The sequence below is a fragment of the Vespa velutina genome, chromosome 6 (genome assembly GCF_912470025.1).
Source record: "Vespa velutina chromosome 6, iVesVel2.1, whole genome shotgun sequence".
In the NCBI taxonomy this organism is placed as follows: domain Eukaryota; kingdom Metazoa; phylum Arthropoda; class Insecta; order Hymenoptera; family Vespidae; genus Vespa; species Vespa velutina.
The window spans coordinates 7,304,388-7,329,732 of record NC_062193.1 but is presented as its reverse complement, the minus strand read 5'-3'; the positions used below and the strand labels follow the sequence as shown (position 1 = coordinate 7,329,732).

The 25,345-nt window shown below is 32.4% G+C and overlaps 4 protein-coding genes and 1 long non-coding RNA gene across 15 annotated transcripts in view; 2 read left to right on the top strand and 3 right to left on the bottom strand.

Annotated features, from left to right (window-relative positions):
* Positions 1–203: 203 nt before the first annotated feature.
* On the bottom strand, positions 204–6,225 carry LOC124949600 (spondin-1). 3 transcript variants are annotated; one of them, XM_047494925.1, is made up of 13 exons: positions 5,417–5,742; positions 5,068–5,251; positions 3,913–4,123; positions 3,531–3,715; positions 3,052–3,243; positions 2,562–2,848; positions 2,039–2,442; positions 1,777–1,948; positions 1,441–1,681; positions 1,197–1,380; positions 954–1,117; positions 660–833; positions 204–578 (listed from the first exon to the last, which is right to left on the bottom strand). In XM_047494925.1, the coding sequence occupies exons 3-13, from the start codon at positions 4,091–4,093 to the stop codon at positions 498–500; spliced, it is 2,265 nt and encodes a 754-aa protein (XP_047350881.1). In that variant the 5' UTR covers positions 4,094–4,123; positions 5,068–5,251; positions 5,417–5,742; the 3' UTR covers positions 204–497. The 3 variants fall into 3 exon arrangements, with proteins under 3 accessions (XP_047350881.1, XP_047350879.1, XP_047350880.1); XM_047494923.1 differs by lacking the exons at positions 5,068–5,251; positions 5,417–5,742 and adding an exon at positions 6,075–6,225; XM_047494924.1 differs by lacking the exon at positions 5,068–5,251.
* A 990-nt stretch (positions 6,226–7,215) lies between these two features.
* On the top strand, positions 7,216–15,792 carry LOC124949745 (uncharacterized protein KIAA0930 homolog). Of its 8 annotated transcripts, XM_047495387.1 has the most exons (9): positions 7,218–8,051; positions 9,477–9,796; positions 9,959–10,222; positions 10,326–10,425; positions 10,985–11,290; positions 12,463–12,690; positions 13,099–13,779; positions 14,859–15,008; positions 15,119–15,792. In XM_047495387.1, the coding sequence occupies exons 1-9, from the start codon at positions 7,931–7,933 to the stop codon at positions 15,157–15,159; spliced, it is 2,211 nt and encodes a 736-aa protein (XP_047351343.1). In that variant the 5' UTR covers positions 7,218–7,930; the 3' UTR covers positions 15,160–15,792. The 8 variants fall into 8 exon arrangements, with proteins under 8 accessions (XP_047351344.1, XP_047351345.1, XP_047351347.1 ...); XM_047495386.1 differs by lacking the exon at positions 15,119–15,792 and having other exon boundaries at positions 7,217–8,051; positions 14,859–15,061; XM_047495388.1 differs by lacking the exons at positions 12,463–12,690; positions 15,119–15,792 and having other exon boundaries at positions 7,216–8,051; positions 14,859–15,061.
* A 218-nt stretch (positions 15,793–16,010) lies between these two features.
* LOC124949746 (arylsulfatase J) lies at positions 16,011–18,813 on the bottom strand. 2 transcript variants are annotated; one of them, XM_047495395.1, is made up of 8 exons: positions 18,415–18,810; positions 18,130–18,303; positions 17,845–18,057; positions 17,513–17,762; positions 17,216–17,395; positions 16,891–17,160; positions 16,296–16,569; positions 16,011–16,207 (listed from the first exon to the last, which is right to left on the bottom strand). In XM_047495395.1, exons 1-8 carry the CDS (start codon positions 18,541–18,543, stop codon positions 16,039–16,041), a joined length of 1,659 nt encoding a protein of 552 aa, XP_047351351.1. In that variant the 5' UTR covers positions 18,544–18,810; the 3' UTR covers positions 16,011–16,038. The 2 variants fall into 2 exon arrangements, with proteins under 2 accessions (XP_047351351.1, XP_047351352.1); XM_047495396.1 differs by lacking the exon at positions 17,216–17,395 and having other exon boundaries at positions 18,415–18,813.
* Positions 18,814–19,922: 1,109 nt separating this feature from the next.
* LOC124949843 lies at positions 19,923–23,944 on the top strand. The gene is made up of 6 exons (XM_047495576.1): positions 19,923–20,456; positions 20,573–21,219; positions 21,291–21,852; positions 21,937–22,261; positions 22,438–22,804; positions 22,973–23,944. The coding sequence occupies exons 2-6, from the start codon at positions 21,127–21,129 to the stop codon at positions 23,537–23,539; spliced, it is 1,914 nt and encodes a 637-aa protein (XP_047351532.1). The 5' UTR covers positions 19,923–20,456; positions 20,573–21,126; the 3' UTR covers positions 23,540–23,944.
* LOC124949844 overlaps positions 23,580–25,345 on the bottom strand; it is a 3,048-nt gene continuing 1,282 nt past the window's right edge. Inside the window, exons 1-2 of the long non-coding RNA XR_007101176.1 lie at positions 25,055–25,345; positions 23,580–24,625 (exon numbers count right to left, since the gene is read on the bottom strand). The exon at positions 25,055–25,345 is cut by the window's right edge and continues 1,282 nt beyond it. This is a non-coding gene — a long non-coding RNA (uncharacterized LOC124949844). The remainder of the gene's footprint in view (positions 24,626–25,054) is intronic.

The window sequence follows — 25,345 nt, the reverse complement described above, 5'->3', positions numbered from 1 at the left end:
TGAGTATTATACATAAATATAATTAAGATTTTATCGTACGATAAATATATACATTTTCGTTTTAATTCATTCTATAAATATTTTAATAACAAAATGGAAGGATTTAATATCCGATGTGAACAATATATAAATCAGAAAATGTATCGTTGCATTTCCGAATGAACTTCGAATGAAAAGTAAAAGGATCAAACAGTACGAATACGACCACTAATAAAATATCGTTTATTCTGATACATCCGACTGTTATATACCTGTCATGTTGTCAAAAAAAAAAAAAAAAAAAAAAAAAAAAAAAAAATAAAAAAAAAAGACAGGACCATCTCTTTTTTCTTTTTCGTTGAGGATACTCACATTTGTAAAGAACGAAAAAAAAAAAATATTGTAATTTAAACCTTGGAAGCGTAAAATTTCCATGGTTAAAAATGCTAACTTCAAATACATCCTGAAAAAGAAAAAAAAAAAAAAAAAAAAAAAAAAAAAAAAGAAGAAAAACTCGTTTAATTGCAAGGTGCCAATTGACATTTAGAACGTCGTTGCAATTTTTTCGGACAAGGTCGACCACCGTTTTGAGGCTCGTTCTGTGTTAAAGATAAAAGAAAATAGAGGGCAACATTTTTTTTTTTTTTTTTTTTTACTTATCCGATACTATATTACTATACCTTGATAGTACGATAACTAACGACCCGTCCTGTACCACAAGTGACACTGCACTGTGACCAAGGTGACCAATTGGAAACCTCACAATCGACAGGTGTCAAATTCGTTGAATTGGCAGGTATTTGAATTTGTGCCGAGGGTTGAATTGGATTTTCGCCAGTTAGGATAGATCGTACCTAAATTAAGATCGAGCTCATTGATTACTCCGTCATATATATATATATATATATATATATATATATTTATTTATTTATTTATTAATAATCTTAAATTTTATTCCAAAAAGATTTACTTACGATATTGCAAGTGAGATTGCATTCTTCGGGTGTGAGAAAATTATTCCTATTACCTCGGCAACCGCCATAACCGAAAGGAACACACATTAATTTGCGAGGATCGAATGCCCATCTTTGGAAATATCCTCTACAAGGACCAACGTCGACCTCCTCCATACAGACCACTTGGAAAATTATCATATAATTACGTTCCTTACATTATTATTAAAGTTCATTCTTTTCTTTATATCATAATTTCTTTACCTTTTGCCGTAGCCATATCGAAGGTACAATCAGATTGTATAAGACAATGTCTTTGTTGAAGCAACTCGACACGCGAAGAACATTTTTCTTGCATCGTTGGATCCACTAATAATAATCTCGTTCTTAATTTTACACCTTTCCCGCATGAAGCACTGCATGGTGACCAATCCGACCATTCGGTAACCTATAAACGATCGTACGTAATAAAATATTATAAATAATTTAAAAAATAAAAAATACAAACTTTGCAAATAGGATCGACAGTTTCCGTAACAAGACACGGAGGTTCCATACATTTTGTCTTTTCTACCAAAGAAACGAGAGAGCAACTCTTACGACCCATTTGATTCTTGAACCGTCTGGTTCTCATTTTGAGGCCAATGCCACATGTCGACGAGCATTCTGACCATTCGCTCCAATCGGTAGTCTCGCAGATAGTATTATTTGGTACCAACAAGGTATCATTATCTTCATATTCTTCGCCTCTACGAGATATAAAATTATAGGGAAGTGATTGTAAATTAATGATTAGGTGAATCTTATCTTATTAGAAAAGATTTTTTAAAGAGAATAAACTTACGGACATTCTGGTATATCGGCAACACACATTTCCTTGAAAACGAGTTGTCTGTTGCAGTTAAACATCCTTGCCTTTTCTGGCATTCTGTATTCTCTCGTACGCATTCTCAATCCTTTGCCACAACTTACGGAACAGGAAGACCATGGCGAGTAATTCGTCGTTTGACATTCGGCTTTGTAAAAAAAGAAAAATAAATAATTGTCATTATTACGAGGGAAAATTAATCGCTATTGAAAATAAACAAATGACAATATCATTGTACGTTTTGAAGTGTCCTCGGTGTTCTCAGCGACCTCTAATTCTTGTACTTGTCGCTGAAGTATTTCCTCGTCGCAACCACGTTGAATGACTTTTTCTCTATCGAGATATAATCTAGCTAATGGAAGCATAGGTCTACCAGTTGGATCGTAAAACGGTGATCTAGGATCTTCTGGATAGGAAGTCGTGATAGGTTTCATCTTTTCTCTTGGATTCGTTTCTGAATTTGGTGACATGTAAGTGATACCATTATCCGTGCCAGCATCCCAAGGATAAAGATCAATGATCATACTCTTCGTCCAAGAACAATCTTTTTGGCAAAGATTTAATTTACTAACACCCACCACCCAATCAGGCGATGGACCGAACATAGAAGCTATCGAGAGAAGAGGATGTTTCCTGTCTACCCTGGGAAAAAAAAAAAAAAAAAAAAAAAAAAAAAAAGAAAAAAAAAAGAATTTTCAATAACTATAACTCGATAAAATGTACGAATAAAATATATCGCAATATAATAATAATACGCTTGCCTAAAATTCGCACTGGTGTTAGTATTTACATTAGGATGCCAAAGACCAGCGGCCTTGATAAGAGTTCTCAATTTGGTTGCTTGAGCTCTGAGTTCAGCTTCTACACCAGAGGCTGATCCCCATTCGGCGAGTTGCCTAAAACCATCTGTAGCAATATGATCTCTGCCCCAGAAAGAAAATTCTGGTTCATGGGATGCCCCAATTAAATCACTGAAGTGCGTCAACCATGCCGAAAATGGATAATCTTTAGGATGTGTCTTGTTAGACCAGATGCCTTCAAAGGTCAGCTTCGAATATAAATAAATATATATATATATATATTTATTTATTTATTTATAATTTATATCATTATAATTATATATTTATAAAGTAAAAATATATTTGCATTAACAAAGATATGTAATATTTATTTGGTCAATAAAAAATATTTAATTTATTTTATCCAAATGAAATCGAAAACGTTACTCCGTATGTAATTTTATTAACTCACCGAGTATTTAGCTTCGTCGCAAGCACAACATCTATCCTCACTTAATTGTTCGACCTCCGTGGGATTCATCTCGCAGAAGGTCTTTGTCAGACCTTCATCCTCGGCGTACCATCTCACGTTATTCTCCAAGATCATAGAAGTAAAGACAACACAGCCTGATCCAGTCGGTGGTGCTTTCCACATAACTTGGATCTGTTCCAAGATACAAAAAGTTTAATTGTCTTACTCTAGAGAAAGAAAGAAAGAAAAAAAAAAAGAAAGAAAAAAAAAACAAAACTGGAGAACGATTGGCTAGAAGCCAATATAAGTTTAACGTTCTATCCTTCTGATCTTCAGCTTAAAAAAAAAAAAAAAAAAAAAAAAAAAGAAAAAACAATAAAAAGTAATAAGAAATAAAAAGAAAAAAGAAAAAAAAAAGAAAAAGAAGGAAAAAAAAAAATAGGTTTCATATGAAAAACTTAAAATTAAATCTTAATAACCTCGGATTTTGGATAATCCGTAGCTTCGGAAATAGTGTTAATGCAATCCTCATTGAAGGTAGTCAAAGAATCTGGGAATAATTGAAAGTAACCAACGCGAATGGTTGGATTGTTCGGTGCGTGCTGTGAATGTACGGAAAGTGTGAAACGCGTGAATTGTTGAAGGCGTTCGTGTGTTCTTGATCCTGAAATAAATAATGACGAAACGAGAACGTTTCGTTATTGAGAAATTATTTTCTTTTTTTTTATCAAAGAAAGAAAGAGAGAGAGAGAGAGAAAAGAAAGAAGAAAAAAAAATGAAAGAAAGAAAGAAAGAAAGAAAGAAAGAAAGAAAGAAAGAAAAAAGCAAATAAATAAAAGAATCATAGAACGTATCTTATACCTTGTAGACTAATGGTATAAACGGCATCTGGGATATACTTATCAGAAGTCCCACTGATAAGTATTCTGTATCCGCCATCTCCGGGTGTTCTTCCAGCGGAAGTTTGTCCCGCCGATGGTCTCATTGGACATCCTGCCAGTGTTGTGGCAACGAAACACGCCATCAATATTAAGAATAACATTTTCGTATCTTCTTGCTGACTCGAGGTCAACTGAAAATTTCAATTTATCTTGAAATAAAGTTTATACTTGGATATATCTTTTATATACATGTCCTATATATCTATGTTTATGTAGGAGTATGTAGGAGTGCGTAGTGTGTGTGTGTGTGTGTGTGTTAGTTATCGTATTCGAGGGCAAGAACTCGCGGAAGAATTTTACGATGAACGGAGGCGAGTGTCTTTTTCATTTCGTAGCAGCTCATAATAAGATGCTCTACGACTCGATTCATTCGATTATGTGTGCATATGGGAACTAGGTCGGGATTCCAAGAGTCAGTCTTGACAGAGAGAGACTTTCGAGATCGGCTCAAACGTAGGTGTTGGTTTCTAGAACGCTGTAAGGCGAAATACAAACGGAGAGAGAGAGAGAGAGAGGGAGAGCGTTTCAGATACATAGAATGGGGAAGATAGAAAAAGAGAGTAAGAAGAGAAAGAAAAAGAGATAAGACATGATATCGTGATCCGGAAATTGCAGTATTTCACTCGTGATTCACCATGAATGCTCTTTACGTTTTACGCTTTAGTGATCTCACGAATTAACGAAGAATTCATAATAAAAATTATATTCACCGTGTAAATTAATTAATTAATTAAGATATAACGATAAAAAAAAAAAAACATAATTGACTATTACATTAGTCGTTTAAAAATGAAAGATATTCTTTTTCTAATTTTATTTCTAATTATATTTATTAAATATGATAATAGTTTAGAAAATATCGATATTCCAAATGTTAGCTATGCGTTTGTCTATATTTGCACGTAATAATTTCTATGTTATCGAGAAAATATTTTTCACGATCCACGGGGAAAACTTTAGACAGCTATGTGTCTCTCCCCTTCTCTCAATCGCGCTAACACGCCCGAAGCGTGACATATCTAGTTAATTATATCCATAAAAAGAAGAACGTATAAGCGTTATCTCGTTATCTCACCCTCGTTTCCTCGACTTTTTATATTTACGTCTTTGTAAGTAATCGAAATTGTTGTTCTAAAGCGAAATTGAAGTTCGCTTTCTTCTTCTTTTTCTTTTTCTTCTTCTTCTTCGATTTCACTTCGATCGCTTTTCCATCTCGTGAAAATGAAAATTCTTTGAATTTCACGAAATCGTGAGGATACCTACCCGTCGTTCAAATATAATATACGTTGATTATCACGAATTATGAGAAACGTGATTGTAGTAATTCCATGTCATATAAAAAATAAAAAAAAAAAAAAGAAAAAATCGTAATCGACATATCGTTTTTATTTTAATGTAAAAAAAAGCATCGAGGACAAACTTACTTAAAGACAATAGTTCTCTGACAAAGTTTGTAGACGTAGATGGTATCACCGGTGTCGAGCTCGAATCAACGGTATCTTTAGAAATGCGAGTTCTTTTATGGTACTCGTCCTTTCACGAGTTTAACACTTCTATAGCTTCGGGGTGTTTTGCCCCCGGCCGAATTTAAAACGGGTAACGGTCTATGACCAAAACTATTACGCAAGTAGTTATGTATCTCAGGTTGGCGTGGAAACTCGAAACAATGTTGGTCGAAAGTTTTTCTTTTTTTTCTTTTTTTTTTCTTTTTTTTCTTTTTTTTTTTTTCTTCTTTTTTTGCAAGAAGAAAAAGTAAAAGAAAGAAAAAGCACGTAAGTAGCCACGCTCGAATTTTATTTATTTCATTTATTTGTTCGTTTATTTCATTGATTTTCTTTTATTTTTCTTTTTTTTTTTTTTTTTTTTTTTATTATTATTATTATCACCTTCGAGCCGACAAACGCAAATAAAAAAAGGTGTTAAAAATATTGTCGGACTAATTTCTAATGTCTAATAATTTATAATAATTTAAAATGATATGAATTTTCGTAAATCCTACGCCATTGCGAAACGAGAGACTCACTGATCGATCGCAGCTATGATTTCTTGTAAGAGACATACTATATACGCGTATGTACGTACCTTTCAGACTGAACTCACGACGAGTACACTACCAGACGAGTTCGTTTAAGCGAAACGAGAGAAGGATGGTTCACGACTAAACGGAATGACTCTAACTGGATACAGGGCTATCGCAGATCTGGAAAGTCAGCGCTCTCGGTTCAAAAAATCACCGTCTTCCGATACTTCATCGCGTTCGAAAATCATCAACAAGATTGTCAATAATTTCCTTTTATATTTTCCTTTTTCTTTTTTTTCTTTTTTTTCTTTTTTTTTATTCCGTATATTTAATTACAATTAACGTAATTACAATACGATGAAAGTAAAAAATAATTGACGACGATATGTATTGATCGTGAAAGAAAAATTACGCTTATTATTATTATTTTTACGTATAATAGATATCTAATAATAATTTTATACTTCTTATCCTTATGAAATATTAATAAGATATTATCTATTATCGATTAGGAAAAAAGGAGAATAAAATTAATGGAAAAAATTATATCGATTCGAGATAGAAAATCTCAAATTTATCGATTACATTGGATTATAACTATACGTATAAATAAAAGATTTTTCTTATGGAACGATCTAAACGCATTATCTTTAGGGTCAATTTTAGGTCGCGATATCTTGACCGAAATGGAATCATGACGGATGATAATACGAAATTGTATGTGATATATCATATCCACGAGTATGTTTTAATGAACTGTCTTTTAAAATCATGCTTTAGTTGAATATTATAAAATTTACAAAATTGATTGGATTATTCTCGATAGATCTTAATAAATATTATTATATTCATTGATCGATAATTTATCGATTCAGTATGATTAATAAATCATACTGAATGTATATGCGAAAAAGGAAGAAAAATCGTCGTGTGAAATTTTACAATTGAGAAAAAAGAAAAAATGAAGAAATAAAGAAAAAGAAATCATAAAGGAAAAACATTTTATATATTATTACGAAAAATATTTTCTCAAATATAATATATTAAACGTAAGGATATTAACAATATAAATTCAATTAAAATTACGATAATTTTTATCGGGAGTAATGCTTGATGTCGTTTAAAATTTCGCGCCACGTTCGAACGAGAGCATCGTAACGCAGACGCAAGATTATCGACGACCGGCGCGTTCGAGTGTCGGCCGAAGTACATCGCTCATCAAATTCTCACTCAACGTAGAAGTTGCATCGCGCTTCCTTTACGATCGTTCTTTATAATTTTCAGATATTTCTGTAAAAAAAAATAGTGACATGTTTTCGACGAATCATCGTGTAAAATATAAGGGAAACAAAATACACATATATTGTCAAATTGATCGTGCATTATTAAAATAAGAGAAAAGAAAAGAGAGAGAGAGAGAGAGAGAGAGAGAAGGAAAGAGAAAGAAAGAGAAAGAGAGAGAGAGAGAGAGAGAGAAAAAGAGAGAGAAATGTCAACATATTTTTTATGACAAATTAAAAGAAGTGGATATGTTCTTTGTCTAGTGTATCAATTCGACGAAAGAAAAAGAAACGCTACGATTGGTCGAATGATTGATGCTCGACCTATCGCGTCGTCTGTTTTCCACTAGGCAAAGATACATGAGAATATAGAGAGAGAGAGAGAGGGAGAGAGAGGGAGAGAGAGAGAGAGAGAAGGATAGAGAAGAGAGTCAGCGCAAAGAGTCATCGTTGTTGACAGGTGATAGAAGGGGAAAATTAACGTGGTGGAAAGAATCGTATAACTGCTATCAACGACAACGAAGATAGTTAATACGGCTAGTGAGAAAATAAAGATTAGGAAGAAACAAAAGAAGAAGAAGAAGAAGAAGAAACGACGACGACGACAAAATACAAGGAGAAGGAAAACGTAAAAGGCCATGGCGAGTTTGGCGGGCAGCTCGTCATCCGGCCTGGCCAGACCGCCGACTATGCTGGAGCAGCTCCTCGAGGAAATCAATTTTCAGAGGACAAAGGAGCTCCGGCAAATGCTCAAAGACGGTTAGTATATTATCTATATATACATATATATATATATATATATATATTTATGTATGTATATGTGTATATGTATATATACAATATAATATATAATGTATATATATATATATGTATGTACATATACACACACATATACATATATATATATACACATATGTATATTAAGTATATTATAAATGTATGTTTATATGCATATATATATATATATATCTTTCTTTTTAAATTGACATACTCGATAATACTCTTATTTGTTCATCAAACGTTTGCCATTATTTTTCTCAATATCATTATTACTTAATTTCATAACTAGGCAAATGCAAAAGAAAAGAAAAGAAAAAAAAAAAGAAAAGAAAAAAAAAGAAGTCGAAGTCAAAATTATTCGTCGATTAATTTTTCCAGATATTTTCACGATTAATTACGAATTTCCTGGTAAACATTTATTAATCCATTATGATCGAGTTAGTTTTTTTTTTTTTTTTTATATATATATATATATATATAGATTGATTTTAATCTTATCAGAATCGAGGCTATGTATAAAAGATGTTCGATAGATACAACTATGACTCTGTATTACGTATCTTGTCTTTTGTATTTATTGGATAAATGCACGCTATCTGTCGGCTAATCTGCAATTATAATAATCGCGACTATTTCGCGTGTATAATTCATTGGTCAACATGAATCATTATTTTTTTTCCTCATTGAATTTTACTGTCCTTTTTTTTTTTCTCTCTTTCTCTTTTTCTTTTTCTTTTCCTTTCGTTACACCTTTCCAATCATCTTTACCAAGAAGAAATATAACGAATATTTATTTATTTATTTATTTATTTATTTATTTATTTATTCGTTTATTTATTTATTATTATTACTATTATTATTCTTTTTTTATAGAATATATAAATACATATGTATATATTTCACGTTTCTGTATGATAAAATAGAATTGTAATGATTATTTTCTACTCATGTCTTTTCCCTTCGCATATTCTCGTACATATACAATTATTCCTTTACATGAAGGGGTGGAACAGAAGAGAGCCCTTTAAAAGGGTTCACATGGCACGTGCACTTTAACAATGTGAATAAAGAAACGCGCTAATCCCTTTTATCGATCGTTGCTTAAAATATTGTACTTCGTTCTTTATCTTCTATCTTTTTTTTCTTTTTTTTTTCTTTTTTTCTTTTCTTTTTAAATATCTTAGAAAAATCCTTATTAGATAAAAAAGAAAAAAAAAGAAAAAGATGAAAGAAAGAGAAAAATAAAAAAAAAAAGAAAAAAAGAAAGAAATAAGATATATATACAAAAATTTTCTAAATCAATTTGCATAAAAAATACAAGTACTAAAAAAATTAAAATAACTTACGCCTTCTTACGCTTTTCGATTTTTTCCCTTTTCTTTTCCTTCTTTTTTTTATGTTTAGACTCCGGTTTCGTCGTACTTCAAGGTATGACCTATTGGACCGATCTCTTTGTACGTCATTTCTTATTCCAAGCGGAACATACGATAGACGGTGACGATTTGCTCTTCTTCGTTCGTAAGAAGCACGTTAAAACCTCTTCGAGATATTTGCCGAAGTTCGAAACCGAGGTCGATGTCTTTCGCAAGGACAGCAAGAAACTGCCGATCGGTGATCCTGATATCGATTGGGAAGAAACCGTGTACCTGAATCTAGTCGTGCATCAATTCGATTACACTCTAACTTTAGCAATATGCACAAGGACAAGTCCGAAGGAATTGCAAGTAAGAGTTTTAAGTGTGAACGTCGATTTGAAAAAAAAAAAAAAAAGGAAAAAAAAGAAAAAAAAAAAGAAGAACAATTACGAATCTCTAATTTTTTTTTTCTTTCCCGTTCTATTTACGTCTACTTGAATTTCTATTACTTATTATATTTTATTGTATTAGGTATTACGAAGACATTCGCAAAAAGTATACGCAAGTCCGAGCCGTAGACGAATGGACGCTAAAGGTGATCTCGAGGAAATGACCTATCCCCATATTTGTTTCATGGTAGACAATTTCGACGAAGTCTTCTGTGATATTTTAGTAAGAGATGGAGAAATGGTTTGTGTTGAATTGGTAGCTTCCGATAGGGACGGTGCCGTCCAGGGTGTCATCTTTTTGGGTTCGATCAGATACGATGCCTTGAAGAAAGTTTACGACGCTAGGGTAATTAATCAATGATATCATACGAAATAAAAATCAATTATAATGATACGAAGGTATTGAATATATATTTTACAGACGATGAAACGTAAATTATAAATTTCAGTCGAGTCTCAGCACAAAAATGGCGCAGCGTATGACCTTCGGCCTTTTCTCAGGGGCAACCTCTCAACGAATAGAATTCGTTCGTATGAAGGGACCACGTGGTATGTAAACGAGCAAACGGAATATTGTTTTTTTTTTTTATTTTTTTTTTTTTTTTTTGGACATGCGCTTACGCCATACTATTATTAACGCGTCGAGTACCCTGTAGAAATATATTAACAACACGTTCGTTTAACTTAATATGATTGGCAAATTAAAAAGTTAAAAAAAAGAAAAAAAAATAGTTAAAACCAATATTTAAGAAGTATGTTTGTTATTATCAATAGCAATATCGTATTGTATTGTTATCGTTAACGAATTAAAAAAAAAGAAAAAAAAAAAAAAAAAAAAGAAACTATATAATTTATTATTATTTCTCTGTGATATTAAATTATATATTTGTCATGAAAAAGAACAAGAGGAAAGAAAGGAAAAAAAAAAAAAAGGGGGTGAAGAAAAAATTATGGACGAAAAAGAAAAGCTTTGTCGAATTTAATTTTCTTTTAGTTTTTTTTTTTTTTTTCTTTTTTTTTCTCTTTTTTTTTTTTTGGAGCCAAGTTTAATATCGTATAAATTATCGTTACGATGCATCGGAATGAGCAACGGTAGAACGATTCGTAGGAAAAGGACACGCTGAGATGGCAGTTACAAAGCCAAAGGGATCAGGAGCCGAGACGCCAACTTCTGAGCCAGGATATTGTGCAACCGATGCTTTATGGGATGCCGATTGGGATGATGCAGAAGAGTTATTTATGTATCGTCATCAACGTAGACTCTCCGATCCGAGTGCGAATTTAAATAATTTTGTTCGTGGTGGTTGGAGAACAAAACCCGACACTGTCGCGATGAAAGCTAGATCGGAGAACGAAGGATTGGATTCCATGGCAAATGGCCTAAGCGAAATCGAGGCTGGCGACGTACGAGATGGTAATTAACGATGCTAATTGTCTTTCTTTCTTTCTCTCTCTCTCTCTCTCTCTCTCTCTCTCTCATTCTCTTTTTCTCTTTCTATAAGATCTTTCCGTATCTATTAGTCTTGCATTTGCATTCTTGAATTTTTTTTCCTTTCTTTTTTTTTTTTTTTTTTATTTTTTTTTCTTTTAACGAAAATCACGTAGATGCTCGTTTCCATATAATTAATGCACATTTAATGCATGATTTTACGTTATTCCTTTATTATGTATACGGAATTAGTAGAAAATTATTTAAATAACTAACGTAATTGTATTTTAATCGAAACGAATGAAGCATGTTTCTTTCCAGTGCCAGTCCTCATAGAATCTCTGTCTCTGCGATGTCTACGATAGTAAACGGGATCTTATATTTATCGAAAATACTATAAAAAGTAGGTACGTCGAATTTGTCGATCGCAAAGGTTCGGAGATTCTTGTCAAATTTCTTGCAAACTTTTTATTGCTTTTGCTGTCTACCTTATTATCTTTCCCTTCCGGTCTAATTCCTAAGTAATTCTTTTCTTTTTTTTAACGCTCGTACCGAGTCGTTAAAAAAGTACCATCAATATTGAATTCCACGTGACGTGGAATATATAAATATAAGTAATGGATTATATTAACGTAGAATAAAAAGAAAGAAAAGAAAAAAAGAGAAAAAGACAAGAAAACCAACTGAGAGATTTGTTTAAAGATTATTCAAGATATAGGAAATAGAAGGTCTATCACCACCAACACCATCTCGCTCGATGAACGGGAGAAATGTACAATCGAAAAACAAAAAAAAAAGAAAAAAGGAAAAAGACAATAGGACATAAAGTATCAAAAAAAAATATATATATATATATATATACAAAAGAAAAAAAAAAAAATAAGAAAGCGAATAAATAAATAAAAAGGAAGCGCACGAAAAGAAAAAAAAAAAAAAAAAAAAAAAAAAAAAAAAAAAAAAAAAAAAAAAAGAAAAAAAAGAAAAAAAAGCAAAAAAAAAGGGGATGTACGCGTGGAGAAGAAAAAAAAAAAAAAAAAAAAAGAAATATCTGTGTGTGTTGTGTTTTTTTGAGTGCGTATGAGTGCGTGGTTGATTGTGTGCGTTGTCTAATATTTGGCAAGTCGCCGATGTATGCCGTGTGGCTGTTTGCTTTATAGCCGATGGCGAGGAATGCGTCTGGGGTGGGTGCGGGGGCTCGCCAGGAGTTCGCCGAAGTTCTCGATCCCGTAGTCACCGGCGTAGATCACCGTTGCGGATTCCGGCTCGTCAGCAACGGCAGCGCGCTGCTCAAAAGCAACGAAACTCGCGCGAACGGAAGTCTTCCGATAAGGAGAAGAATTCGCCGCCGAGTCGCAAAGATACCAACAACTATCGCGAACAACACGGTGAGCGGGCGTTCGGTTCATTCGCGTTTGATCCGATCGTCGCGTCTCGTCCGTTCGTTTTAATCTCGGCGATGCCTTTCTATATCTGTCTTTTGCCTATCTATCTATCTGTTCACCTTAATTTATATCTTTTTTTTTTTTTTTTTATTATTTCTTTTCTCATTTTTTATTTCACTCTGAGCGTGCGACAAATGGGGGAAAAAAAGAAAAAAGAAACGGACGAGACGTCCGATCGTCGTACGATAATTCTCTTTCTCTCTCTCTCTCTCTCTCTCTACTCTCTCTCTCTCTCTCTCTCTCTCTATTTATCTATTTATCTTTTTCTTTTATTTATTCTCTCTTTCTCTCTTGATTTATCTTTTAATTTCTCTCTATCCGTTTGAATAACACCGCGCTATATCGCGCTAGGCCTGCAGAACCATCATCACCATCATCAGAGTCATCAGCTGAATCATCATCATCATCATCATCACATCGAGGTCGGTAGCGAGATTCTCGTGCCGAGCGGAGATCGACTTACGGACGACAATGTCCGACAGAAGCTAGATTCTGGGGCGATATTGGTACATGGAAAGGAAGAGTTACCGTTGACCTACGACAAAGATGATAACAACAAAAAGAGACGACCGTATAGCACCGGTCAACTTGGACACGAGAAACTCAATGGCCTTGATACCGAGGACGAACGTCGACGGCTCAGCGACGACGAGCTTTTACGAGTTCGACGGGTTCAAGGTCGTCGACGTTTGAGATCAGCTGGCTCCGATCACGAGGACTACTCGACCAGAAATAGGAACAACGAATTCGATTCGAGCAATGACGAGGACAACCGACGTGGCTCGAGACAACGATGCCAACGACATGAGGATTACCAGGAGGAAGAAGATGAGACCGGCAAAGACAAAAACGCAAACGCACGCGGTAACGTTAACCCGCACAACAAGCAGAGTGCTACCCTACCAAGAAGACGTAGAAGACGAGCCCTTTCTGGAAGCTTTGCTGGCAATCCTCTACCTCCTCATCGCGTCACACCCGACGGCACGGCCATCTACTACTGGTGCGAGCTCCCACGCCGCCCCGGCTCACAGGGTAAATTCTTCTTCCACCCCTAACCTAAACCTTTTTGACCCTAACTCCATAACCATTCTATTCCAATCACATCATCTACGGTACATCTACATGATTCTCTCTTTCTATCTCTTTCTATATCTATCTCTATCTCTATCTCTCTTTCGGTCGATCATACTCCTTTTCTTCTTTATCTTATTATTATTACTATTATTATTATTGTTATTATTATTATTGTTATTATTATTATTGTTATTATTATTATTATTATTATTATTATTATTTTGTTTTTTCTTTTTTTATTTCTTTATACATTTTTCACTTCTCTTATATTCCGCTTCCTCATCATCGTCGTACGTGGCACGCATAAAACAGACCAAGGAAGATTTGGGGTAGATCCATGAGACCGTGAACTTTAAATGCGTCGTCTCCTTATCTCGTGATTGACGCGAAATGATGTTGGTGATGGGATCCTTCTATAGTAGTTGCAACGCTATGCCGTTGCTATAGTTACGATTTTATCAAACGAGTGATAAAAAAAATTTAAATTTAGCGTATAACGTAATCGTTCTTCCTTACCCTTTTCTCTATATCTTTTTCTCTTTCTCTCTCTCTCTCTCTCTCTCTCTTTCTTTTCTTTATCTCTTTATATCTATCTGTCTCATTTCATATATCATAGGTTCAATTCAACACCCCTTAATTCTCGTATACTCGTGCAAATTCGATTTCGACCCTTTCTTATCGCATTGTCCCCCCACCCCACCGCCCCATAATCGTTCCCCCTTCGATCGAAATAATTGCGCAAAAAAAAAAAAAAAAAAAAAGAAACAAAAAACAAAGAACAAAAACAAACAAAAAAATAAATAAATAATGTTATGAGAAACGAAAAAAAAAAAAAAGAACAAAAAGAAAAAGAAACGTACACACGCATTCATACGCGACAAACATCACCGAATGACTCATCGACACAACTCACTCGTAAAAAGAAAATGGAAAAAAAGAAAGAAAGAAAAGAAAAAAGAAAAAAAAAAAATAATAAACAATAAACAGAAGGATGATCATTAGCTCGCATCGAATGACGAGTATTTCTCTGATAACAGAACTGGACGACGGCGCGTATAATCCTCTTTGGACGATGCGAGGATTCACCCAGACATTTCATTTTTGGAAGGAGACCAGAAGAGCCCAATCCGTGCCTCTCAATGCATTTCTCACCTACATCACGTTGCCCTGGTGGAGCATAGCAAAAGGTACTTGCTATAATTATTTTTATATCGGGGGAAATTACATTGGCACGATCTAATTAAAATTCATATATGTATATGTATATGTATTCATGATCATTCTTTTCTCTTATCAGATATATTGGATCATCGAGAAGGACCCATTCTGACATTCTAAATGAAAAATAAAAAAAAAACAAAAAAGAAAAAGAAGAATAAAAAAGGAAAGAAACATAGACGAAAAAACATTGCTTTTTTCGTTCCTCTATGAATCTTGATTTTTTTTACTTTGTACGTGTCCCGACGAAATTGACACTCTCCAAAATGAAATCGAGAAGATGTGTAAATTATTAAGTAATAAATGAATTACAATTTACAATCTCTTTCTTTTTCTATCTATTTCTCTCTCTCTCTCTCTCGCTACCGTCTTTTTCTTTTTATTTATACAAATTGATTAAATTAAATACCTGGTGAATTCGTATATAAGGATAGAAAATAAAAAAAAAAAGAGACAAATGTACGAAATCAAATCGCAATATTTTCTTTTAAATATAATTACGACGACATGCTTGATCACTGCAATAACAAACAGAAATATTATGCTTGAGGAGAGATTGCAAGTTGTCTCTGTATATTTTAGAAAAAGAAGAATTAATGCAGATATCGAATATTATTTGGGATCTTAAAACTTGTAAATGTATGTGTAATAAAATGAAAAAGACACGTGGTATTGGTCTGTCATAGATTCGTAATTATTGCTCGTAATTACTTGATGATTTTTTTGATTAAAAATAGAAAACTGAAAATTTCATATATTTTAATGATGTAATTTCTATATTTTTTTAATTGTGTTAAAGTTACGATGATCGATAATAATTCAATCAACGACTACAACACGGCCAATTATAATCAATTAATATAGCTTACCTTCAAAAAAAAGTTACGAAACGAAATAATGATAATATATACAAATGATACTTACATTAATGATCAATGAGATAGGAATTAAAAAGAAAGAAAAGAAAAAGATAAAAGTAAATGAAAAGAGTTTTATTTTTCATGCCGCTGCACTAGTCATCGTATCGATATAATCCCCGAAATTAGTCCAAGTGTGATCCCACAATTTTGGATCAGCTTTTTCGTTCCATGGCAAATTCCCTGGAGGAATTGCCGTTGCATTAAATTTTTTTACCTCATCTTGTAATTTCTTCAATATCGTTGGTAATCTGTAAAAATTTAACGTGCCAATATAATTTAAGATCAAACAAGTAAATATTATATTATCGAATAATTATTTTGATAAGGTCTACTAACTCGTTAGCCAGATTATTATCCTCGCAAGGATCCTGTTGAACGTTGAAAAGGCATGCTGCTTCTAAAGGTTTGCATGCGGGTAAAGAATCATTTTTAGGTGGACATTTGATAAGCGAATTATCTCGAAGTTCATGGATTTTCTCTGGCGTTAAAGAAAGACCTAAACTGGTTATCACACGACCAGCCATACCACCGATTACTGCACCAACGTTATAAACCCATTCTCTTCCGGATGGACCATACCATCCATCCCATGCCCCATTATAGGTAGAACCTTGTAAATGAACGATCTTTCTTACGATTTTATTTCATAAAAGATGCTTTACCTTGCCTACGGTCGAACTAATAATTATGAAAGATTATAAACCAAACAGATGATTCAATGACTTTAAATTGTATATGTTTCCCTTATTTCATTATACTTAATTTATAAAGTTATATATATATATATATATATATATATATATAACATATATATATATGGATATACGTATAAACACGAGATACGATTTGTATACACGAATTTATTTCTTTAATAAATTTTACTTTCATGAAACATTTGTTTCCCTATAAACTTAAATTTTCACAATTTTACCTTGTATCAATTTCCAATCGCCAACGGTAATAGCGGATACTCCAAAAATATCATCGATGTTATGTAAAATTGTTCTACGCGGTGATTCCTTGTCATCGCGCAATGCTTCCCACAAATTTATGCCGTCTATGTTCGTCAAATTGGAGGTATCACTTCCAGCGATCGATAAAATGGTCGGTAACCAATCGGTAATGTGAATCATTTGTTTGCTAATGCGACCAGGATGATTTAAATAAGGTGACCATAATAAACCAGCACCTCTAACACCTCCTAGAAACACAATGAACGTAATTTAATGAAATCACAAACAATATAAACGTACAACCTTCCCAAAGTGTATTTTTAACGCCTCTCAAGGGCCAATTCGAAGCTGCATTCAAATTAAATCCAGCAGCTGGACCTCCGTTGTCCGTTGAAAAAATAATCACAGTGTTCTTCAACAAGTCTTTTTCGTATAGTGCTTTCACTACATGCCCTACCGATTGATCGAGTACAGTTAACATACCTATAAAAAAAAAAAAAAAAGAAAAAAGAAAAAAAAAAAAGAAATTATTAATCGATTATTTAAACTCGATCTATTTACAAAATCAAAATGGAAAACATATATCAAAACTTTGAATACCAGCGAATCGTCTACGATTGTAATCGGTAATCGAGGTATGCCTGGCCACTTCAAAATCAGGTGCAGGCAAAGGATTATAAGGATTCCCTGAATGAACAGCAGCATGAGCTAAATATAGGAACAACGGTTGAGTAGAATTGTGATTCTCGATTAGTTGCACGGCCTCCTGCGTGAAGACATCAGTTGAATATTGACCATGTAACTCCCACGCTGCCTTCATGTCACGTCTCATGTCTAGACCCCAGTATGGCTGTGTAAAGTACAATGAACACATTCTTCCTCCGTTGATTTAATTCGATCGTATACACACACTTTATGATTATACTACTTACTTCCTCGACGGCAGTATGGTCGAAATAATCTTGATGGCCTGACCAGTAACCAACGTGACTATTAAAACCACGATAAGTTGGTGTATATTCTTTCTTGTAAAATCCTAAATGCCATTTACCAATAATATGTGTACTATAACCGAGATCTTGAAGATATTCCGGTAGGATTTTTTCATTAAGAGGAAGTCCTCTTGGTTCGGCTCCTTTAAGAACCTATATTATATCAAACAACAACTTGAATGAATTATATCATTCGAATTACAAATAAATTCGATTATTACTCACACCATGTTGCATTCCATTATGAATTGGATATTTGCCAGTCATCAAAGCACTTCTGGAAGGAGTACAGATCGGAGTTACGTAATATTTATCTAATAATAATCCGGAATATGCAAGAGCATCGATATTCGGTGTTGGTATTTGTCCTGAGCCATGAAATCCAACGTCGTTCCATCCCTGATAAAGAAAATGAACAATGACATTTCGTATGTGGAATGGAAGGGGGAAAAAATTTGAGAACAAAAATAAAAAATATTTAAATAAAATATTCGATCGATTTAGGCTCACCAGATCGTCGGCCAAAATAAAAATAATGTTTGGCCTGTTAGTCGAACTCACGTTATTAACGAGTCTCGCAAAGATCAGAAAAATAAATGAGAAACACTGTACGATTACTCTTAAACGAGTCATCTTCATTGACGTCTACTCGTTTCCTACTCGTTGTCATATAAGAAATACAGAAAACCGGTTTCGAACTCAAAGAATATGCGATTTCAGGAGCTCCTGGTTAAGCTAGAGAGGATTACGAACGAAAGACTGGTCCTCGGATCGACCGTCGATTCTAAACTGTCTTACTTGAGACAAGCTTTTTCTGGACGTGAACATACTAAACTCTCCCACTTCTTCAACGTACTGCTGCAGCTACTACTACTACTACTATTACTACTACTACTACTACTACTACTACTACTACTACTACTACTATTACTACTACTACTACTACTACTACTACTACTGCTGCTGCTGCTGCTACTTCTTTATTACTATTATATTATTACTGTTACTACAACTAATAATTCTCAATTACTATTATATTGTTACTACTACTACTACTAATACTACTACTATTACTATTACTAATACTATTACTAATTGTCTATTACTATTATAGTATTAGTATTATTATTACTATTCTATTATATCTTTCTATTTTTATTTTCTTATTTTTTTCTTTCTATTTTTATTCACCGAAAAACAATATTAGTAAAATTGACTTATATTTTTGATATTAAATTGTTTATATTTAACGTCGAAAATAGAAACATCACAACTTCATTATTTCCTAAAGAAATTCTATCTTATTTACACAATGTCTTCTTGTTATTTTGAAGAAGTAAAAAAATCGAATTATCGATCTCAGGAATCTTTTTACCATCTACAACGTTTATTATTAAATTAATATAATAATATTTAATAATAACGATAATAATAATATAAAGTGAGATAAGACCGAAATTTCTGAAATAAAAACTACCATCAATTACGATTAATAGTTAGGCATTTCTTTATTTCATTATAATGTATTACATTATTATATTATCTCATCATCATAATGGATAGTAGCATAAAAGGGAACGTAAATGCGTTTAGAACCTGATCTTTATCTTTTACGCGATGGAAATAATAAAAAAAAAAGAAAAAAAAGAAGAAAAAAAAAGGAAGAAAAAAAATAGAAAAGAAAAAAGAAAATAATGTTACAATTTCGTAGCTGAAAGCAAAATACCATTTGATCGGCATCGTTTGTCTGGTAAATTAAATGTCACGTCAGTTTTATACCGTACGTCCACTCGTGTTCGTCGGTTTTTTAAAAAATTCCTCCGTCTGTGAACAGGTCAGTCACAAATTCGTTTGTTTATTAACTTCGAGCTACAAATGAAATTTTTTAAATTGTCACATTTTATTTAAGATTATTTTCAACGAATATAAAATAAATAAAATAAACTGTTTGCCATGTAAACGTTAGAAAATATTTCTATTTATTTATATATATATAGAGAGAGAGAGTGAGAGAGAGAGAGAGAGAGAGAGAGAGAGTACGGTTTGCCATTTAAACGTTTGAAAAGATTTTTTGAATGAAAAATAATGAATGAAAAATATCTAAATATTCATCATTCATTTGTAAACTGTTCCATAATAAATTTTAATTTTTTAATTGGCCGTATTATTAAACGATTTATGTTTCTTACGCAACGTAATACTATTAGAAATGTTATACTCGTTGATTGTTCGCAATACTCGCACATCGAATTAATCTCTATTATCAACTCTTAACCTTTATTTAAATGGAGTAAGGAAAAGAAGAACTGAGGTCAAGGAATTTATCACGACGAACGTCGCAGAAAGAAATAATGAGATAATATTCGCGGACTGAAAAATAAATAAATTAATTTATCATTCTTTTTACTGTTACCAAATATTTTTCAGTTTGATAGTCATATAAATCTCAAAGTCTTTTATAAGAAGGAAAATGAAAAAGAGACACAGAGGGAGAGAGAGAGAGAGAGAGAGAGAGAGAGAGGAGAGAGAATATAAAAGAGGAAGCAAATAATGTAATATTTTTATAAAGAAATATATATATATATATATATATATATATATATATAAAACAAGCAAGTAACACTTTTCTCTAAGTTTATCTTGTCACGGTTTTTGTCTTTTTTATCAGCACAAACAGGTTCACGTAACCTGAAATAATAAAGGATGTCACCGATGATGATAAATCTAGTTCGTAAAAAAGAGAGACAAAAAAAAATAGAGAAAGTAAAGAAAAAGAAACAAACAAAAATAAACAAAAAAAAAAAGAAAAAAAGGAAAAAGAAAGAGCACGCGCTTTTATGAAATAAAAGCACACGATGCCACGGATCTCGGGATCTAGATCACCATCAGGTGACTCCACAAAAGATAACAGCCATACTATTTCTTTGGTCTATCGATCTGCTTAAGTCGTTTAATCGTAAAGTAACGATAGGGGTGTTCTGACAGCAGGAGACAGGGTGCAATAATAAATTAGATAGCTAAGTGAAAAGATGGTAAGTACTTTCGTGACTAACAAAAATTGTCATTTTCTAGGGCAACGTTGTGACGTTATAGACGATGAAAAAAGATCCCTCGACATTTTTTTCTTTCAAACATTAAAGTTCTTAATTTTTGGTTATAAATCGAACATTCTCTGTTTTCCTTCATTGTCGGATCGTCATATGTCTATGTTTATCTTCAAACATGACAAATTTATTATTACATTCTTTTCTTTTGAATGTTGCCGGCAACGTTTTTATCCCTAATGGAAGTTACGAAAAAACGATCGACACTACGGTAATTATTCGATATAACATATGTATATATTTTTATCATTGAGGATATGAAATTTATAATTTAATTTTCAGTTAAACATCTTAATGTCCTGTAGTCCAGTGACCGAAAATAAATTTCTATTCGCCGGCGAATATACCGACGTTTTAATTAATCATCGCCATTTTTTCGGACGAACTACAATAGCCCTAGTGGCAGAATCCAAAAATTCGACTTTCGATCCGTTCACTTTGGCCCAGTATTCATTTTTTATTTACAAACAAACGTATCAGAAGTTCGTAAAATTTCTTTACAGACTTCGTATATTCGTCGTGATTACTTCCTCCCAACCGATTCTTAAATTGACCTTGAAAAGAATAAAGGAAACTACGTGGGCTAATAACAACGGATATTATATTCTAATAGATAAGAAGACAGCGGAACGTGGTTGTGATAACGCTAAATCGTATCTTTGGACAGCTTGGCAATTTGATTTTTTATATTCGATCTTTATCTGCGTTGATCCTGTCAAAGGTGTTCTACTTTATTCTTACGATCCTTATACAGGTGAAACGTCAAATAATTGGAAGGAGATCGAAAGAATATCTGGACGTAATGGACATCCTTGGCTTTTACTTCAAAAGAGATATGACAATGGTAAAGACTTTAGAATCATTTTCTATTATTTTCTCTGATATCATGAAATTAATATTATTATAAATTATATTATAATTTTTTTAGAATCAACAATTTGTGAATTTAAAGAAATTAATCGAGTCAATACATTTCATGGTTACGAAGTAAGATTGTGCGCGACAAATACACCACCATTTTTATATATACGGAAAAATATCACCGGATTGGATAGATTTAAAGGATATGACAGCTTGATAGTACAAACGATTCTTAAAAAGCTTAACACTACTATGAATATAACGGTAAAGGATCTTATGTTAGGTGGTATCGATAAATATGGAAGTATGACAGACTTGTTACAAGAAGTTGCAAATGGTATTTGTGATGTAGGAATGAATTCCAGAAGTTTCACCATGATGTGGCATCTGAGGTATTACGTTGTCATTATTTAAATAACTATTTCAATTATTTACAAGATGGTCCAAAAAGTTTCAAAGTAATTATTTAATAATCGATTACTCTTTCTCATTTACTTTCTATTATAATAATCCATCTTTTATAATAGTCGTGAACTAATGTTAACTATATAACTTAATAATTCAATAGTTATACCTATCCACACGATGAATCTGGTTTATGCGTTATGTCTCAAGCAAGTATCGAAGTTCCGGAGTTAAGAAAATTTATGATACTTTTGACGCAACCCTTTATGTTAGGCATGATGATATTCTGCATAATTACTCTTCTGATCATGACGAAAATCGATGGATTCTTTGACGCCTTTTTAAATGTAGAACGTTTGGTAGTATGCGTCGCCATATTGCGCCCGCCAAAAATAAATTCTTATAGAATTTATATCTGTATGATATTTATACTCTCCTTAACCGCAAATGCCGTTTTTCAAAGTCAATGGTATACATTATTAATGGTGCCTCAATTCTATTCGAACATTGACACTTACGATGATCTTAAGGTATATATATATATTTTCCTTTTCTTTTTTTTCTTGTTTCTTTTTTTTTTTGCTTTTAATTTAATTAATTCAAACTTTCGAGCGTTATATTTCGTTATAATTGAAAAATGTATCTGTCTTCTTTTTTTCTCTCTCTTTTTTTTTTTTCTTTTTTTTTTTTTTTTATAGGGTTCTGGACATGATATATACGGGACTATAAGTTTCAAAGATTTGGTCGGTGAGGAGTTGGAATCTCGTTTTCATGAATCATCTTATTCTGATTGCTTTGAAATAGTTAAAAATACAAGCAACTCTGTATGGATATCGGAATGTCTTAATATACATTATAGATTAATAAACGAAACAAATCTGTACATTTCGAAATCTAAAGTAAGGGAATTCGTGGCTTCGTTCATAGCGAGAGAAAATTGGCCGATCTTCAAAACGTTCAATAAACATTTGCAAAGATTAGTTGAAGCTGGTCTGGTCTCTATGTGGAAAAAGCAAACTATCGCGTTTTTGCATCAACAAATGCAATTGAAAATAATGAGCTCGACCGAATTTAAAGTGCTTAAATTTAAACATCTTGATTTTAGTTTTTACATACTTGCAATAGGCAATGCTTTTGCTATTTTCGTTTTTCTCGTGGAATTGATGGTCTATCGATATCGTGACAATATCAATGGGATAATTAAAAAGAATCGTTTGTTGAGATCAAATCGTGCTAATTGTTTCAAACAAGTTCCGTCGATATAAATATTAAAATTTTACTTATTACCTTTAATCGTGATGTTTCAAATTGATTCTTTTTTTCTTTTTCTTTTTTTCTTTTTTTTTTTTTTTTCTTTTTTTAATGATCTATACAGACAAAATGGTAAAAGCAATCGTGCTACAATTTTATCGATCTTCTTTCGTGGAATAATTGCGACGTTATTGTTAAGCTTTCATATTATCATGTATTATCTCTGAAGATCCATATGTAATACTTACTTGTGAAATTATCCATTGAATAAAATTTTTTTTCACAAAACTATAATCGTTACAATACATAATCATCCTACAATTCGATCGATTTCCTTAAATAAAATAATAATTGCAGTGCCAACGTAATAACAAATATCTAAAGATTTTAATGTATAATATGTATTTGTAAAATTGGATTAGCGATTGAGTAAAATCGTTTCTCTTGAAATTACATACGATCATGATAATGTATAAGAGTCAAAAATGTTGCAAAAAGAATGATAGTATTCTTTTCGTACTCGAGTTGTAAAGCTAATCGAGAATGATCTTGTTTATAAAAATAATAATATTCCATTATGTTATTATATATAACTTTGCCTTGTATGTCGGAGATACAATTTTTTTTTTTTTTTTTTTTTTTTTTTTTCATTGAAATTGTAACTCGACATTAAATGTTACGAAACAAATGATACTTCATTCGAATTAAATACTTCATTAAATATCAATTTTAACATAATTAATTGTTTATAAATGGACGTATTATCAAAATTGTACGATTCAGAATAGATAACACTTTGTTATCCTATTGAGTGACACCGAGTGATCAATTCGTTTCTTTTCAAAACTTTTCAACATTTTTACAGTATTAAAAATAAAACGTTCCATTTTCTTTTTTCTTTTTCTTTTTCTCAACGATAGTTATAGACAAATTTTCTTCTAATATTTTCTATCGTGATATAGCTCAAACGTTAATACCGACATTGATGCGTTATATTATTTCCGAGATTGATCCATCGAAGATTAAAAATTTTATGTATCCAAAGTTGATCATCAGTATCATCCTGATGTTTTTAGTTACTTGTATTGATCCTTGGTATCCTAAAAAAAAAAAAAAAAAGAAAAAATGATCTCTAGATCTTTTGAAGTATAACAATAAATCTATCCGTTGTACAAAATGTCATAGAAAACTCCATTAAGGATCTATCTGATCACCATGATTCTATTATTTTTAATTACAGGATCAACGTATAATAATAAAAACAAAAATATCGATGATATAAAAGATTAAAAATATTCTTAGATTAGAAAATTTACGTGTTTGATCATTTAAAAAAATGTCTCGTATTCGACGAGGATCTTTGTTTTTTTCCTTGAAAACTTATGAATCATTAGAATATTATTAGAAGTACGTGATCGAACAAGAGAAAACAATCTGTGAGCCGGAACGTTTTGAGATTAAATAAGATTGGCTTCGAACATAATTTATATATCTCCGAGTACAGACTGACGACCTTGTATTCAACCTACGTAGTTCGTCCGGATTGGCCATTGAACGGACTCTAGGGTCAGTAATCTCTTACAACGTATGTGGCAATGTGGATTGACCAAGTACCGGACCACCAGAATAGCTGGCTTGATTTTACAAAACCAGAATGTCTGAGCCAGCGAAGGTTAATCACAAATCATCGAACAATTGTCGATCGATGAACGTTCCTCGATCTCAAATTCGTTTTTTACATTCTCTCCTTCGACTTTGCAATCTCTCGATCATCGTATTTTTCCTCGAACGACATTATCCTGATGGAAAAAAAAGAAAAC